At 38.5% G+C, this 17,882-nt stretch overlaps 1 protein-coding gene across 3 annotated transcripts in view; it reads right to left on the bottom strand.

The window, feature by feature from the left end:
• LOC114656546 (dynein axonemal heavy chain 9-like) overlaps window positions 1-17,882 on the bottom strand; it is a 247,958-nt gene that overhangs the window by 108,343 nt on the left and 121,733 nt on the right. For all 3 annotated transcript variants that reach the window (XM_051930715.1, XM_051930717.1, XM_051930716.1), the window contains exon 25: window positions 14,145-14,232. In XM_051930715.1, the coding sequence (XP_051786675.1) occupies window positions 14,145-14,232 (88 nt within the window). The remainder of the gene's footprint in view (window positions 1-14,144; window positions 14,233-17,882) is intronic.

Here is a 17,882-nt window from a genome sequence, read left to right as displayed (position 1 = left end):
ATTAGCAGCATAATAATTAAAGGAAATGTTTCAGGAAAAAATGGAAAACAGCTTGAAATGGAAAATGGATGAAATTTATTTTTGCACACTCCATTATGTGGAATGATTTGACCTTTTCCCGTCATGTTACTGCCATTTCAAAAAGGGCAGGATGCTGTTGCAAAGATTTCTGTGAAAAGCTACAAGGCGTGAATGAAGAATTAATTAGATTTGTCCTTCTTAGTCTAAATGGGATTGAGGTTCTTTGTATAATGTGCACACCAGAAAACTTACTCTCTGTTAAGGTTTTTTTTTATTTTTTTAAACCTCATTTTTCTGGTAAATTACTTTGAAATGAGTCATGCTGTGTCAAATATAAATGCAAGCAAATAAAGATACTGTAGCCATCAAGAGCTGACGGGACTATTGTGCAGCGCCGCATAGGGGGTGATTTGCAGACTTGTTATCGACAAGAGCTCAATTTGCTGCTACAAGATTCATGGTATCCGCTCTGACATGTGTTTAATCCTTCATTGTATAAAATTGCTATGTTAAGGCTAACGACTTTGAGCTACAGTGCTATTTTTCAACAATGATGGAATAACCTTTTCTTTTTTGTTCACTTACCCTTCGATTTCAAACGTCGTACAATAATTCAGGATATCTGACAGACAGGAAGCAGACATCGTTTTAAGAGATACAGTGAACTAAGATGACCACATGGGAACTATTACATGGCAAACAAGTAGACAACAAACATACATTTTATTAAACTCTACTCAATATAAAATGCTTTTCAAGAGGGGAACACAGAGGATAACACTGCTACTGCAATATCCCAGTATTGCCAATGTCTGTGTGGAGCTAGGATTTGTTCTCTAGAGAATGCCAGTCTTGCCCCCACGTCCTAAAGGTGTTTTAGGTAAACTGGTGACTTTAAACTGGCCAAGTGTGAGTGAATGTGAGTCCAGTAATGAGCAGAGGCCTTGTCCAGGGCAGGTGCTGCTGAGAATGGCGTGACCACAAACCAGATTAATGGGCCAAGGACATAGAAAATGGATGTACTTTTAAATATAATCATCGCATTGCTTTGTTACTGATTCAGGGTTGGCCTGTGTTTGTCATGATAGGGGTAAGTTTCTAAATCATGTTGCAATGTCTGTACCTGAGACACAGAACCAGACTGTAAAATTGTCAAGTTATGGTTCAACATAGGGGTGGAGAGGTCATGCAGATGCTGTAATGTCCTGCAGCTCTAGTGATCTATAAAATCAAAGGTATTTTAATGGGAAAATATTGAAATTTCTCGAACCTGCTGCCACAGGGCTGCACATTGAGAGAATAATAGTCAAAATGGAGCTAGACCTGCACATATTTAATTATTTACTTATAAAGGGCCTTACAAGTGGATGAACATGGAATTCCACACTGCTTGATGAAAGAGTATGTGATACTCCAATGGTTCAGGTAAATAAATGCTTTCACAACTTACTCCATAAAAGAATCATTTATGATACAAAATGCTCAAGACAAACAACACCACTCAATAAAAATGGAAGTGAGCTAAAACCAACAACCTCATATGCACCAATATTCTGCATTGGGGTGCACTCTTTAAAGCTGCTGCTTTACAACCGAAGAGACTTGGATTTGATTTTTGGCCTGGCCACTGTCTGTGTGATCAAGGACAAGTCCCAGGTCTAGGGGTATAGCTGCACTCAGGTCATGGATTCCTCCTGCTTTCTTCCCCATGCTGTCAAGACAGAGACTAGCCCCTGCAAACCTGAACTGTGTTAAGTGAATAGATGAACTAAACTGAATAACTTACCTATAATGCCTGTCTTATATTATTGAGTTGCTTACTCAGTTAGGAATCACAAGGACTGGAATCAGGCACAAGGCAGAAATCACTTCTAGACAAAAAACCAGTCCATCACAAGACACATTCATACATAGTTCAACACTCATTCACTCCAGGCCACTTCTATAGCTGTCAGTTTACCTAAGCAGCCCATCTATAGGATGAGACAGAAAACCAGAATATCTGGAGTACTATCAGAGTAGCATACTGACAATGGCTGAGCAAGGTGCCTTTTACAATGCCCAGCAAGGTAATGGCCTTCAAGTAAAGCATCTGTCTAAGACAAGCATGTTCCAATTCCACCACTCTGTTCTAGAAAATGAAGCTGATGTTAATGACAATGAATATGAAAAGCAACCACCCAACTAATTCACTGATGTGTTTTTGGTGGGTGCACCCTACTTTTTATACAAAAGTTACCTGCTTCTCATAACTGAGCCTGCCCTTTTAATTAGATTGCTAAATCGGTCAGCCACTCTTAAAGTGACAGTACCAGGCCCAGCACATCACAGTGCAGAAAATCACACTGGCCATCAAAAAGTTATAGAAGATGTGAAGGATGTCACTTCCCACACTAAAGAAACAAAGCCTGCACTGCCATTTATTATATAGTTCCTCTGTGTTTTGACTAGTTCAGCCTGTCATTAATGTGGACCCCCAAGGACTTGTAGGAGTGCACCACCTCTACATCCACTCCAGTGACCAGGAGCTGTTTGGTGCATTAAAAGTCAATAACCTGTTCCTTAGTATTGCAGATGTTAAGATGCAGACAATTCTCTTTGCACCAAGAGACAAAGTTCTCCATCTGACTCCTCTATCTCATCTCCTTTATCAATACGCCTCTTAAGTGCAGAGTCACCTGATAATTTCTGTAAGTGTCATGACCTGGTGTGATATTTATAGTCTGATAAAGAGAAAAGGACACAGGCCTGTTCCTTGTGGTGCTCCAGTGTTGCTGACATCCACTTCAGAGACACAGTCCTTGAGTCTCACAAACTTCAGTCTGCCTGACAGAGAGTCCACTATCTGGGACACCACAGGCTCATCCACCTGTATATCTCTGAGTTTACTTCTTAACAGGGATGGCTGGATGGTATTGAATGCTCTGGATAAATCAAAGAACATAAATCCTTACAGTGCTGCCAGTTTTGTCCAGGTGAGAGTAAGCCTTATAAAGCAGATAGATACAGTAATTGCATTCTCCATTCCAGTCTTTGTCTGATAGGCAAACTCCAGTGGTTCCAGGTGGTCTACCATAAGAAGACTCATATAATCCAGAACCAGCCTCTCAAAGGTCTTCATGATGTGAGACGTAAGGGCCACTGGCCTGTAGTCATTAGGTGAAGAGGTGTCTGCCTTCTTTGGAACAGGAACAATGTAGAATGTTTTCCACAACAGCAGCACTTTCAAAAGCCTTAGGGGCATACTGAACAGGTGACAGAGGACACCACAAAGTTGGTCAGCACAGGCCTTAAGGACTCGAGAACTGACTCCATCTGGTCTCATTTGTGTGTAGCTTCCTCAGTTGTCTCCTCGCTTGGTCTTCAGTTATGGACAGCCCATAATGATGGTCAAAGGTGGACTCATCCTCACTAGATGTTCTAATACAGATATGTGACTAATCAACTTATATCCTCTACTTACATTTCCCAGTCATTTGGCACATCAGGTATCATCTAAACTTGTATCAAAGTAATTTTTAGTATGCATCTCTCAGGTGTCTTCTAACATATTATACTTTCTGTCATATTTCACTCAAACCTCTGTCACACAGTTCTCATTCCTTTTTGTATCATCTTTTACAGTTTTTCTCAATTGCTTTGATGAAGTTCTCACATCAGGAACGCCATTCTTCTTACTCTTAATGAGGTTCTCAAAGCAGTACAGCATTTCTCTACCCACTTTACCATGTCTCATTGTGTTTGTACACACGGCTATTGTTTCTACACATACTTGACTACTAAAGACCTTTCATTTGTGTTGATGCATTTCTCATCTGACTCTGACAACTCATTAAAACAGTTTGTACCTCTGTCAGTCAGAACTATAGATCCCTCACAAACCTTAATACTGCCCAGCATTGCATTAGTGTTTTCAATCAAATCACTTTAAACTTTTTTCAAATATGTATGAAACAGCAAGGCCAATTGCACACTGCTAGTGTTAGTAGTAAATTTCCCTTCAATTGAAAGCAAATAGAAACACATGTCCTCAGAAGATGTTTAATTGAAACAAACAGAAACACATGCTTTCAGTCTTGGCTCTGTAGTAATTACATGCAAGCATATATGATGTATATGTTTCACCTAGTGAGCAGTGCTGAAAATGGAGATGGAAGAAGGTGGCATGCAGGTACAAGAACCAGGCTTTGTGAGAGGACGTGGTGTCCAAATGCATGGTATGGCAAGGGGGAGAGGGGCATACAGAGGACAAGTGCGAGTCCAGGGCAGGGGTAGAGGGAGAGGAGTGAGTAGGTTCCATAGGGTGTCTAATGAAACAAGGGCAACAACTGTGGACCATTTTATCAACCATGGCCTATTTTTGGCTGAAGCTGGTCGGTGAGTGCAGCCTCAGTAGGCATGGCCTACAGTGGCTTCTGTAATATGGAAATTCAGGAATGAGAATGGATATCTGATCCCATATTTACTGTTTTTCTGTATCATATTCAAAATCACATTTCTGCAGTTTTCTGTAAACTGATGACCTTTGTAGAATCAGAACAGTACCACTGCCTCATTCTGGTTGGAGAAGGCCAATTTTGATAAGTGAGCAGCAAATGGCAATTGTGTATCTGGTGAGAGAAACAGTGTCATTAGGCTAAATAAGATCCAGTGAGCTGTTGTGGAAGACAATGGAATTTTTCAAAGCACTGCCTCTGTGTGTCTATCCACCTTAGACAGGGTCCTGAAAAGACATGCTGTTTCTACAAAATAACTGTACAAGGGTCCATTTGAGAGGAACAGTGAGAGAGTAAAAGAGCTTAGACACAGGTAAGGATATAGAGATGTTTTCTCTTTTTTCTAAGATATACTGCAACACAGACCGGCTTCCTCAGTTCTTAGATGGGCTCTACAACACTCTTATTTCAGAAAATGAAAGGGTGATTATGAGAGCCAACAAGCCACTTAATGTGGTCATTTGAAACGATGTATGTTTTCATCACTCCAACTGTGTGAGGGAATGGTTTGAAACCCTCCAAGAAATGATAATGGTGTTCCTGCCACCACAATCACCATTCCACAACCAACTGAGGAATTATTCTCTGCTTTGAGCTGGAAAGTTTACGATCAACAGCATCATCATCCAATTTCCCTACTGGAAGCAATGGATGCTGGTTGTGAGGGCATCACACCTGAGGCTTGTCGAAGCTGGGAATGGCATGCAAAAAAGTTTACCCTCTGTGTAAAGGGAAGGGAAGACATCAGGTGTGATTAGACAGAATGATGTGGCCCAATAGACATGAGAAACAGGATGCATCTTAAAACATTTAAAATTTTGCACTTTATAGCAATTTTACATTTATTTATGCATATATAAATATATGTAGTGTGACTTTACTGTGTTATGCAGTATTGGTGCTATGTTCTACTATAAGTTTGTATATCTATTCTTTGTCTGTTTTTTGATCCATATAGTTTCACATGTATCATTTTACTTTTCTCAGTCTCAGCAATTATATTGAGTAAAGTTTCAAATAACTCCTTCACATTTCATTTTTGTGTCCGAAACATTTTTTTTACTCTACATTAGCTCTACATTGTTTGCAGTTCTCTTTTCAAAGTCAGTAAGATTTTGATAAAAGCATAAAATCATTTTTTGTCTAAGTCTTAAAACAGTGCTTAAGGTTTTTAATCATTGGTCACAGTGTTGAAGTGATTGACTGAAATTGTATGTTTTGACACATGTGAAAAAGGATTTGATTGTTTTAGTGTCTTTTGCACAGGTGAGTCTGTGTTATGAGAAAAACTTGTGATACATGCTTTAAACAGAAAATGAAAAGACTATGTTAGAGCCATACCCAATTCAAACTGTCCGTGTGTTATTTTTTCAAAAGTAATTTAAAGTTAAGACTTCATGCTTTGTTCTAAGCATACTGAGTGTCCCTGGGGCAATGGGTGGACCAACCCACCAAGTACACCCATTAAAGTGGCCACTCAGGAAATATTAGTAGGGAATGAAGCCATCTAAACTTGAAGAGACTCAGGTCAAATCATTTACACATTTGGATGTCTAACAGTTCATTTTCAAGGTAAATAACAAGATTACAGCATAGTATACAGTGTGCTCGAAGGTTTTATTTCTCATATCAGCAAAATTCTGGACTTCGTTTGGAAAGTTTAATGTGACAGCAGGGAGCAGGTGTTTATGGCAGTAGTGGACTGAACTGATTGAACAACACTATGTGCACATTATTATTGTAAAGAACCAATGTTATCAACCTGCACTTAAATGGGATTTGAACTTAAGTACACATGAAAGGTGCAGCTGCCCTAAGTGATATAAACTTAGGACAGGTTTAAAAATGGACAGTGGCGTTGGGTGATGCAAAGCTTCAGTGGCTTAAGTCCTTGATCTCAGGTGCCCAGCCCCTGATCTTTCAGTCCCAGATATACACGAACAATTGCAGCAAGCCCCTGATCTTCTTGTCCATTATGTACCGCTCACATTCTTGTTATACAATAAATCAGTTCCTTCCCAAATTCTTACTTTATCTTTTTTAATAATTTTAATTAATTACTGTGTTTTAACTAATATTAATGGCTAGAACTTAATTCAGTTCCTATTCTCCTTTAATTCGGAAATATTGAAACTGACTTTATACTAGTATTGGTCATTTTTATTATTATAAATTTTTCAGTTGTTACTCTATTGGGCATACTTTCAAAAAGGTTGTTTAAGAAAACTGAACAACAATTGGACGGACGGACAAACAGACAGACAGACAGTGGAGTGGTGGCTCTGAGGCTAGGGATATGCACTGGCAATCGGAAGGTTGCCGGTTCGAATCCTGTAAATGCCAATAGGGACTCTGCTCTGTTGGGCCCTTGAGCAAGGTCCTTAACCTGCAATTGCTGAGCGCTTTGAGTAGTGACAAAAGCGCTATATAAATGCAAAGAATTATTATAGAGATAGATACATCTTTGCCAATTAGCATAAGAAAATTGCCTGAAATTAAATAAAATTATTGTGTTTGAAAAATCAATGACAAAATATATATATGTATATATATATGTCAATGTATGTGTGTGTGTATGTACAGTATGTATGTTCCAGCATCACTTCTGAACATGCCAGAGTGATTTTAATGAAACTTGGTACACATGTTTCTCATTTGTCGACTAAAAATACTGTAGGGTGAAATCAACCCTTACCCACCCCCTTCTGGGTAGGGTGGGGGGTGATCTTGCGGTTTTGTATGCATGTTATCATCCAGTTAACACTCAGAATGACCACCAGAGGGCGAACTGGAGGTGACTGCCAGCATTCTTTAAGTTTGAGCACCACCGCGCCCCTGTTGCTTTTCAAATTAAATAGAGTTGGCCGGTTCCGAGCGTCAACTTGATGATAACATACATACAAGACCACAAGACAAGCGCATTAGTGAGTCTTCATTGTTTGTTAAGTTATTTCATTTTTAAAGTTGTTTTTTTTTTTTTATTATATTTTTCTCAAACAATTAAAAATAAAACCACTTTATTTTCCTTCTGGGCAACGCTGGGTATTTCAGCCAATATATTCTAAAAATGTTCTAACATGGAGAGCCCCCATCCAGAATCTCTGCACTCCTGAAGTAACTCCTAAGAAAAGTTAAAACATCTCAAAGTAGTATGTTTATCTTTTATAAACACAAGTGATAGATAAATGTATGGAGAACAAAAATTGTCAAAACACAGACAAACTGAAGCAGACTCTGCTGCAGCACTTGGTCTTCCAGATATATCTTGACACTGTATATGCTTGAAATTATGCCTGTCTGTAAGACCACCCATTAGGTTCTATTAAAAGACACTAATTTGCACCTCAGAATCAGAAATGCAATTGAGAGGCAAAACATTTAAATCAATCACAGAACTTCAAGGGGTTACTCAAAGTCAAGGAGTACAGCTAAACCAAGACCGGGATTTACACCTACATTTTATTATTCCTTGATGACAAGTCTCTCGCAAGGTCTTCCCTTCATCTGCACATAGCAAGACTAAGATGTTATCACACATCATAAAGTGAGACACGCACAGTGTCCAAAAAAGCTTGAGATCCAAAATGGTAGCAAAAAAAACACAAAGATGTAAAATGGTGATAAAAAGACATTAGGGTTAGGCTTAGGGTTAAGATGTCACTGCAAAAATATTAATTGGTGAAGTGGCTGATAACAAAGTTTTTAAGAGTGAGTCCTTGCATATACTTTCCTGTCAGTAATTTGAATTGAATCAAAAGACTTGTTCTCACTCTTGAAAAAGTAAAATACAAAGGATATACAGTAAATGAAAATAATAAAATGTAAAGGATATATACAAAATGGCTGGCCTCTCCTCATTTGACAAACATATGACTTTTAATGTTCTTAAGTACTTTAACTTTTAATACTTTAGTTCTCTCACGACTTAAAGTTTTGCTCTTTCCAAAAAGTTTGTACTTTAGCTGGACCCTCACTTGTCCTATGGTTTATGATTCAGTCTAACATTTTCAACATCTGCCACTTGAAGTAAATAACAAATTAACAACCAGCATTTAAGTCATGTTGAGGTGTTTTTGTTGTTCACACTCTGCCGGTGTTTCTGTATTTCTCTAATAACCCCAGCCTCTCCTTGTTCTGCTACTGAACCCTCACTTCCGCTCTCTTCCTAGCTTTATGCTTATTAATCTCAAGCCAGTTGGTCTGGCTTTAACAGCCTCTTTAAGGTCACTTCTCAGGTTAGGCAAAGTCCTGCTTGTCTACTAGGTCATGGGTGGGCAATGTCGGTCCTGGAGAGCCACAGTGGCTACAGGTTTTCATTCTAACCCAATTGTTTAATTAGAAACCAATCCTTTCCAATCTCAGACCTTTTTTAATTTTATGGCTTGTTAGTCTGCAATGTAAGGTTCTTATATCGTAGATTTTTTACTCTCCAAGGATATTGTCTAAATGATTTGAAGCCTAAAACAGATCATTTTCAGTCTGTTACATTTTCTGTTACATGTTTTATTAAATCAAACAGTGCACGACGAACACACAGATGTAAATGAAAACAAACTGGATGGAGAACTGCTGGCTGCTTTCTCATTTACTTTTAATTGCTAATAAGGAGCCATTAAAACAATGAATGCAGCTGTTTAAGATTGAAATAATCAATCAAGGGTGGGGAACCATAACAAGCGAGACCACTAAAATGAAGCATTAAAATGTCACTTAAGCAATAAGTGTTTTATCAGCAATAATTGTTTTCTCAATAAGAAACTGGGTTGGAACAAAAACCTGCAGCCACTGCGGCTCTCCAGGACCACCATTGCCCACCCCTGTACTAGGTCATCAGGCTAGAGCACCCTATACTGTACATTCTTCAGTATCTCTAACCTGATGACCTGGCATCCTAGGGATCCTCCAAGTTGCATACATTAAATTAACAACTTGGTCTCCCTAATCTGAGTGAGGGTCTGAAAAGGATGATACTCAGTGAGGTAAACACCCAGCATGAACCCAGCTTCTCCTACACCCTCTTCTTGGCCTGGTCATCTGCAAACCCTCTATAGTCTCACTTTGTCTCTTGTTTAAAGAGGTTTTACTTCTGTTGGCAGCTCTCTTATGTTCAGGGTCTAGTACAGTACTACTTGGCAGCTCTTGCCAGTCTAACTGATGATGGGTTCAGTAGATGCTCTCCTAGAGAAAGTGTGGGGGACTCCTTTAGTGGAGCTCTTGCACTGGCATCTCCTCACACTGTAAATAAAATAACTATAAATACTATTACTAATAATATTCATAATCATAAGATGCTTATCTGTCATGGATAGCGCACAAACATTTTTTGACAATTGTCTTTTTATTCACATTTAATTGAAGCAATGGAAACGTATTATAAAAACCTCCCGACTGAGAACTCATCTGAGACTTGATGGAAAATTGAGTGAAGAATGAGAAATGAGACGTGACAACGATGTGAATGAAAGCTGACAGAAAAAAGTAACGATCCATGAAATGATCAAATGAAATGTGATCCAAGATAAAAGAACTAGTTTGAGACTTGAGAAGTGATTCAAGTGATGCCTGATCAAAAAATAAGCCTGATACCTAAGAAGCAATTTGAATGATGGGTGATAAAAGGAAAAAAAAGGAAAAAAGGAAAAAACATTTGTTACCTGAGATGGCGTCTGGGTTATGTCTCATAAAAAATGACTCTTATGCATGATAAGTGATTCTTGACAATGCTTTCAGGTGATACCCAGTTTCAGAATCAAAGGAGTGGTGATGAATAACCCAAAAATCAAATCAAAGATGAGAAAGAAGGAAGGTGAAAAGTGACAGCTGACAAGTAGAAATGCTAAGAATTATTCATAATGGCCAACACTCATCATACATATACCACACACTATGGGAGAACGTACTGCCATGTGTGAGAAAAAGGATCAGATAAAAATGCAAAAATCTGTTGTATGAGTATAATAGTATAGAAATGCTTGAAGTCTACAAAATGTTACTTGTTTTCTCCCCACAATGGGGGTGGGGGGGGGGGGGGGGGTGGGTAGTATATCTTCCTGTTTGGTCTTTGATGGTTAAACATTTCTAGACTTCATTCTGATTAAGCACCATGAGTAAAGAGATGAGATAAATGAAGGCCTGATACTCTTCATTACCCATTCATTGTTGACACAGCTGAGTGATAACACCGTATATGACTAGATACATGCTACTAATTAAATATTTGTGTTAATATTTGTGTAATAAATAATCATTTTTCTCTGCTGCTTTATATTGGACAGCCTATACAGGATTCTAAACCAACCTACTGTGAAAACTGCTATACATTAATAATCTGAATATAATCCTCTTTAGCTGTAAATAATTTCCTTTTTATAAATGTTTTATAAACTTGCTTCCTTCGCCAACACCTCCCCAGCCTGTGCTATGCACCAGCCACTTCACATCTCTGCCGCTTGTGTATGTGGATTTCACTTTCACCAAGCAACAAATCTTTCAATTCTCACGGATATGCCTCTTCATTGGGTAGAAACACTACTTCTCCCTGATGGCAACATGATTTAGACGATCTACAAGTTTCCGACTTAAAGTTTAAATCTGGAGAATATTTTCGATCTCTTTTTGCTGTTCCATTATTTCACAAAGAAATAATTTCCGTTTGTTTGCGCTAATGTGATCTTTACCATCATTTTTTTGAGACTTTTGAATTTTAGTACTTTCTTTATCTCTAACCTGCTCTGCATGTGTATCGTGCCAACATTTTTGCATTCTTTATGACGTTATACTTTGTCATCTAACTCTTTGTCTTTTATTTCCACCCCTGGGCGTGGTTAAATCTCTTGGCACAAAGTCTCGTCTCGCAGGACATGAAAGTATCTTTCAGAAAAAGTCACATTTCGTCCCAGGCTAAAAAGTCTCATCTTGTCTCAGGATTTTTTTTTATCATAATAGAGAGATTTCTAAACACTGATGATGATCATGTCACAAGATGAATTCTTCTTTTACAGACATTTTTCTGAGTTCATATTAGTTGTGCATATTCTCGTACAATATGTTCATCACCATTTTATAAAGTTCATCTAATAATGAAGATTGATAATGACAGGCTACTGTGACGATGTGGGTTGGCTCCACTCTCCTGTTGCACCTGGGAGCCTCTTGAACCTGCCACCGTCGATAGTCATGAAACCAAGATGAGCCAGGCAGATGAGGACACATACATACCAATGATAGGTGCATAAGTGTTCAGTGCCTTTATTATTTAAAAGTAAAATCAACAGTGATACAATTAAACAGTACAGTGCAAAATCTTCAATAAATAAATAACCCATAAAAGTTAGAGAACATGTGGAGGTTAAAAACAATCCCATTAATAACCCATTAAAATCGAGGCTAAAAGCCTAAGGCAAGGAACTGTCCTTTAACATCACATCCCCAGTGCATCACTTGAACCCTGGCGTCTCCTCCCATTCTCCTGATCGGACCTTGCAGAATGAAGTGACACTCACTGACAAGACACAGCCATCCTTCTCCATGTTCAGATCCCTACTGCTCCATGGCTCCAAGTAGGGCGCGCCATCCAAACTTCTTCTTACCAAGTTTCGGGACCCTGTGGTCATCTGTGGCACCGATAGGGCTCCCCATCCCAGCCTCCTTGACTCCCACTGCCTCCCTAGACTTACACGGTAGTGAGTCACATGTCACACCCCACTCTACCAAAATGCTCATTGGGAGTGACTCTCTACAGCCCCAAGCGTGAGCCTCGTGCTCTCCCAAGAGCTTTCATCTTGGCTGCCTGCCTTCTCTGGTCTCTGTCTCTGTCTCTGTGTTTCTCTCTCTCATTCGCCCTTGCACTGTCTCCCCTGCATTCTTGTCTTCTTCTCTCCTGTCTTTTAACCTCTGTTCATCCTTTCCTTTTGTTTTTTTCACCTCCCCTCTGCCATGAAGGCTCCTTCCTATATGCTTCCATGGGTGCAACTCCTGAATCATGAACCAACAAAAACCAATGGAGCAATCAAGACACACCACCAACCTCACACAGCCGCGTGAGCATGCACACCCACAGAGACTGAGCCAGCTATTTTATTTTATTTATTTAGAAATGAACCCCTTGCTACTTAGCCGTGGACCCATTATTCCGCAGCCACATAATATTACTAAGCATTCTCAAACCAGCCGAATCCAATTCAAGGTTGTGTTGGGAGAAGGAGGTTATCGTAACAGTGCTAGAACACAATGCAGGAAATAGCTGTAAAAGGACTCCAATCCTTTGCTGGGCCTAGTCTCTCCAATATTGTCACTTCAGAATTGTCAATTAACCTTTTCTATCCATCTCTGGGAATGATGGGAAAGACCCCATACAGACGCAGGTAGATAGAGCAAAATCCACACACTATGTATTGAATGTAGGATATGAACCCAGCATACTGGATACATGCGGCAGCAATGCTAACTGCTATGCAATCATACTAACCACAAACAATCAAAATAATAAAGCAAAACACTGCAATCTGAAATTGGCAAATAAGCTACTTTATGAATCCATTATTTCAAATAATAAGAAAGTAATGATTTCTTTCTACCACTATATGTTAAAGCATAATGTTCCCAGGACAAGTCACTAGAGCAGGACTAGACAGTCCAATCTATAAAGAGACACAACATCTTCAGATATTAATAGCAACCAATATCTTGAGGGGTTTGATCCTTGTAATATCAGAACTAATTCTTCAGATTTACTAATTACGAAGGTTAATTCACAATTAGCCTGTACTGTGAAACCTGGCAAAGCTGTGCTACATACTGTGAAATAAGAGTTCATTCACTGTCTTCTGGATGCATCACTGTTTTGTTACAATTTACTTTCTAAACTGCAGGGAGTTTGCACAGAACAGATCTAAATGTAAGTGTCATGAATGCGCAGCTTCCCTGCAGGGCTTGTTGTAACATCTACATATGTCGGTTTATTGAAACTGAAATCCCCCACTTTTAGAAAAGAGTGTCCATTATGGGTATATAAAAGAAACAGAATGCTGTGAACTGAATGTCTTATGTAGAACTCAGGATAATCAAAAATTGAAAAAAAAATCACATTCTGTGTAATCATTACAATTCCTCAAGCTGAGTTAATAAACTGGGAAACGGTCAAAATTAGATGAGTTCAATAAAAAACACAAATTAGCTTCTCATTAAAAGACTGGTTACAATGAAAGCTACTTGCTGCTCTGCATTAGAAGTGTACTGTTTAATCTTGTTTGGTTCTCACTTAGGGTTAATGGTCTTTATTTATCAACTAAGTAATGAGTGAAAAAACACACGGACTATGACAGGGAAATGATGCTCTCATATAGTATATGCAAATAGTGACGGGTCGACACCTACTGCAGCAGAAGGCTTCATGTGTAACGCTTTCTTCTTTGTTGAATTTAACACTAATTCTCACTTATTCCTTAGCCTTGTCTTTTTGATGTAATGTCTCAGCTCTCCCATTTATTCACTTCAATATTTAATTACTCTCTCACAGTAATACTCTTAGCTCTTTTATAATGTACATTCTGATGGTATTCACAAAGAAATACAGTATCCTACATGAATAACAATACATAATTACACGTTGTCAAGTTTTCTACTTACTTTTGTCAGAAGGTTCAGTTTCAAATGGCTCATCACTTTCATCACCAGAACTGGACAGGCTGAATGATTTTCCCTCTTCCACCTTTTCCTTAAAAAAAGCATACGAACAACTTGTAACTGTATTTGATCCAGAAGACAAAAGTAACAAGAACAGATCTATGAGAGGTAAATGGTGGGACTAGTTGGGAAACACTGAAGTGAGTTCGGACTGCAGGCAGGCCCTGCTCATCTTTCACTGTTTCAGTGTCAGCTGAATATCTGCTGACAACACCTAAGTAGCACAGCTTTGAAGAAAAAGGCTTTGAAAAAAAAAACACACTACAACTCTGACAAATCTTTACATTTGAAAAAGCTTTACATTGAGCTTCCAAGAATATTACATAAAACTACAAGATGGGAGGCACTGTGCGACAGGAAGGAAACTTTGTATAAATATTAACTGTGTGGGTTAACATAGTGTTCTAAGCTGTCAGGAAATGAACAGAAGCAAGATAATTAAATGTTAGGCTCTGTTATAAAAACTGTACAATTTATTAATCACGAGTTGCTCAGATCACACACTACAATACACTAGTGACAGCAACTTAGAAGCATATATCCTGAAATTCTGGTCACCACAGATAAACCTGCATTAGCATTTGCAAACTGATGAGCACCAAGGCACTTGTCCTACTTCAGTCAATTAAAGGAACTGCTTCAGGGATGACTTCATGGAAGCCTTTCCAGGTCTTCACAGGTAATGACGGGATCTTGCAGTTCATTTGAAAGAACACAAAGAATACTCATGTTCATAGTGAAAGGACCCCCATAATGGGTAAAAGTGTGAACATCTATGAAGGCCACAGTCATTTTATCAGCAATGTGGTGATGAGGAGTTGCCACTAGAGCAGTCAGGAACACAATCATTAGTGTACACCACCACAAAATATTGATACATATCTCAAGTATGCAGTCTTCTAACAGGTTAAATAAAATGCTGGGAAATTAGTTATCTGCTTCTTCTTATAATTATCATTAGGTTGATGCCATTAGTAATACATTAGAACCTTTTATATACATTTAACAATTGGAGTGTGAGCAGATTAAGGGACTTGCTGCAAGTTACACAGTGTGTTCTACAGGTAGATGGAGATTAAACTATCACCTTTATGATCTAAAGCCCAACACCTTGGCCAACAGACCACAGGGACCTTAATTATTCTGTTTAGAGTTGATAAATATGGCAGATGGTCCTGTAAAGGACAGTTAAAAAGTTGGAAGATGGGCCACGTGAGTAGCCAACTCAGAAGTCAACAAGGAATGACATAATTGGCATCGCCCATGAAAATTTAGAATGGCATTGCATAACATAAAAATAAAAAAATCACAAAATTAATACAGTTTTCTTGGAGAACATTAGCTTGCCAAATCAACGAGTTGTACTTTGAAGTTTACAACTAAAACCATATACAGAATAAGATGGTTACTCAAACTTGGAGAAAATGTTTTGGTGTTGCCACAGAACTAACTAATATTTCAGCTGATGCTGAAACAGGTTTGCCTCATATGCAGGTTTATAAACCCCAACACAGGTCTAGATTAAGAAAGCCTATTTCACCTTAAACATGATATTGCACTGAATCCTGACCTAGCAAATATTGGGAATGAGGTACAGCAGTAATCTGTAAGGCATAAAAACAAATCTAACAGAACAATCTGCAAAAAGAATTTGACAGCATGCAAGACTTTGGGAGAAAAAAATCGATAAGAAAACCCATTAAAATCCAAAAGCAACATGTCTAAGAAAATATAGTAGTGAAAGCTGTACACTAAATACACATGGACAGTACCTCGGGCCTACTTTGTGTTTGCCTCGACCTCTTTGAAGAAATCAAAATGCGTTGCCCTCATGTTCTCCTGTTTGATTTGATTAACTTTTTGTTTTATTTTTTTATTCAACACCAGGAAGAAGACTTTGCAATAGCTGTCTCAAGCTTAACTGGCAAAAGAGGAAATCTCCACTAAATTCTAATGAGTATCTTTACATAAAGGGAATTTTGTTTTAAGGAGAACATGCACTCAAGCAAGTTAAACCTGGCAATCATTTTAAATGAGGAGTAGAGTTAATACACTAATCTCAATTATAATAATGCAATTGCACAAAAACGTTCTAGAAGATCAAACAATGTTATGTTACCAACTGTATAAATAATTGCCAAAAGCCTACATGTATAAAGTAAGCATATGACCAGGCTGATCACACCTAAATAAATAGCTTATTTCTCCAAGACTTTCTCTAAGCTGCCCGAGACAATATGGCCATCGATTCTCAGCCTATTTAAAAGAGAGAGTGATCCAGTTTGCTCTGACAGTTCAGGGGACTAACAGCCATGGGGCTGCTTTATGTCCAATGTGGGCATCTCTCTATTGACTTTATGGGAAAGAAGTGGAAGAATGGTATAATACTAAAGCCCATTTCCCATAGACAGGTGTTGGGACCTTTTTAGCCCAACTGCACCTTTGCAGTGTACTTAAATCTGTGATGACTGAACTAACAAAGTTAGTCAACCAGCACATTCTCCATTTCTGAAACCTTAACAAAACCACACAGAAATTCAAAACACAGGGCCCGAAAACAAGAAAAAGCTAGGGGGCTCCATTCTAACACAAATGAAAGACAAGGAGATAGGAGGAGGCAGTACATCCTTAACATTTCAAAACCAAAAGAAATATGAGTAACAGAGTCACACTGCATAGACTCTGCATAGATCTTCTTCAACATTTTATGTCTGAATTGGATAGGTGCCAGAAATTTAATTCCCATTTAAATCAGAAGGAATGATCTAGATTAGGTTAGCAGCTATTCATTCTTGGGAGCCCAAAGGACCACAAGGCATCACACATGGTGAGTGAAAGTGGCACAGGATATTATTGCAATCCATAGTTCTCTTCCATCTAGTATATATATAATACATGCTGCTTTAGAAACTTTAACATTAGAATTGAAGACCACAGACATAATGTCACTTTAAACAGCACAAGACCATTAACACTCACACGACTAGACGCAGGGACAGTTTTTATAAGGCTATTCACTAACTAGGCATATAGCATTTATTGCAGTATACCATCTGGTGTTGCACTTAATGTATGATGTTGAATTCACTGCCTGTGTTGGATGCATGTTCTACTTATTGAATACTACTGATCTTATCGCCCATTAACCTGTGGGAGAAATGTGAGCAACAATTTAATTATACGATGTATGCTTGACAATAGATTTGAACTTGGCTTTGGTCCCACTACCATAATAGCTACACCTACCTGGACCTACCTGTGAATGTCACATTAAATGAAATCAGACCAGAATCAAGAATTACAATATACATTAAACACTGAGGCACTTTTGACAATCCAGCTGACTTAATGACAGAGTTCACAAACTTTGACAGACATCCCCTAGAGTTATGTGAATATATTATGTAAGGAAAGGGGTGGGTCATCATGTGTTACTGTATGGATGCACATTGTGATGGAAAGGTGTTCCTCACAATATGGTGGCAAATGACTATATATTGGCCTCTGCACTTATCCAAGAAATGTTCTTCTTAAATCTTCAAAATTTAACTAGGCAAACATCCTGTGGCAATGCAATTCCATAAAGGCAACTAATGAGGACTGGAGCTTGGTACAGTTACAGAGGAGTGAAGGAAAGTACATTTGAACATGGAAGCGTGTTACCAGTTCCTGCCTTCACCT

Source organism: Erpetoichthys calabaricus, chromosome 8, assembly GCF_900747795.2.
Source record: "Erpetoichthys calabaricus chromosome 8, fErpCal1.3, whole genome shotgun sequence".
In the NCBI taxonomy this organism is placed as follows: Eukaryota; Metazoa; Chordata; class Cladistia; order Polypteriformes; family Polypteridae; genus Erpetoichthys; species Erpetoichthys calabaricus.
This window is presented reverse-complemented; position numbering and strand designations above follow the sequence as displayed.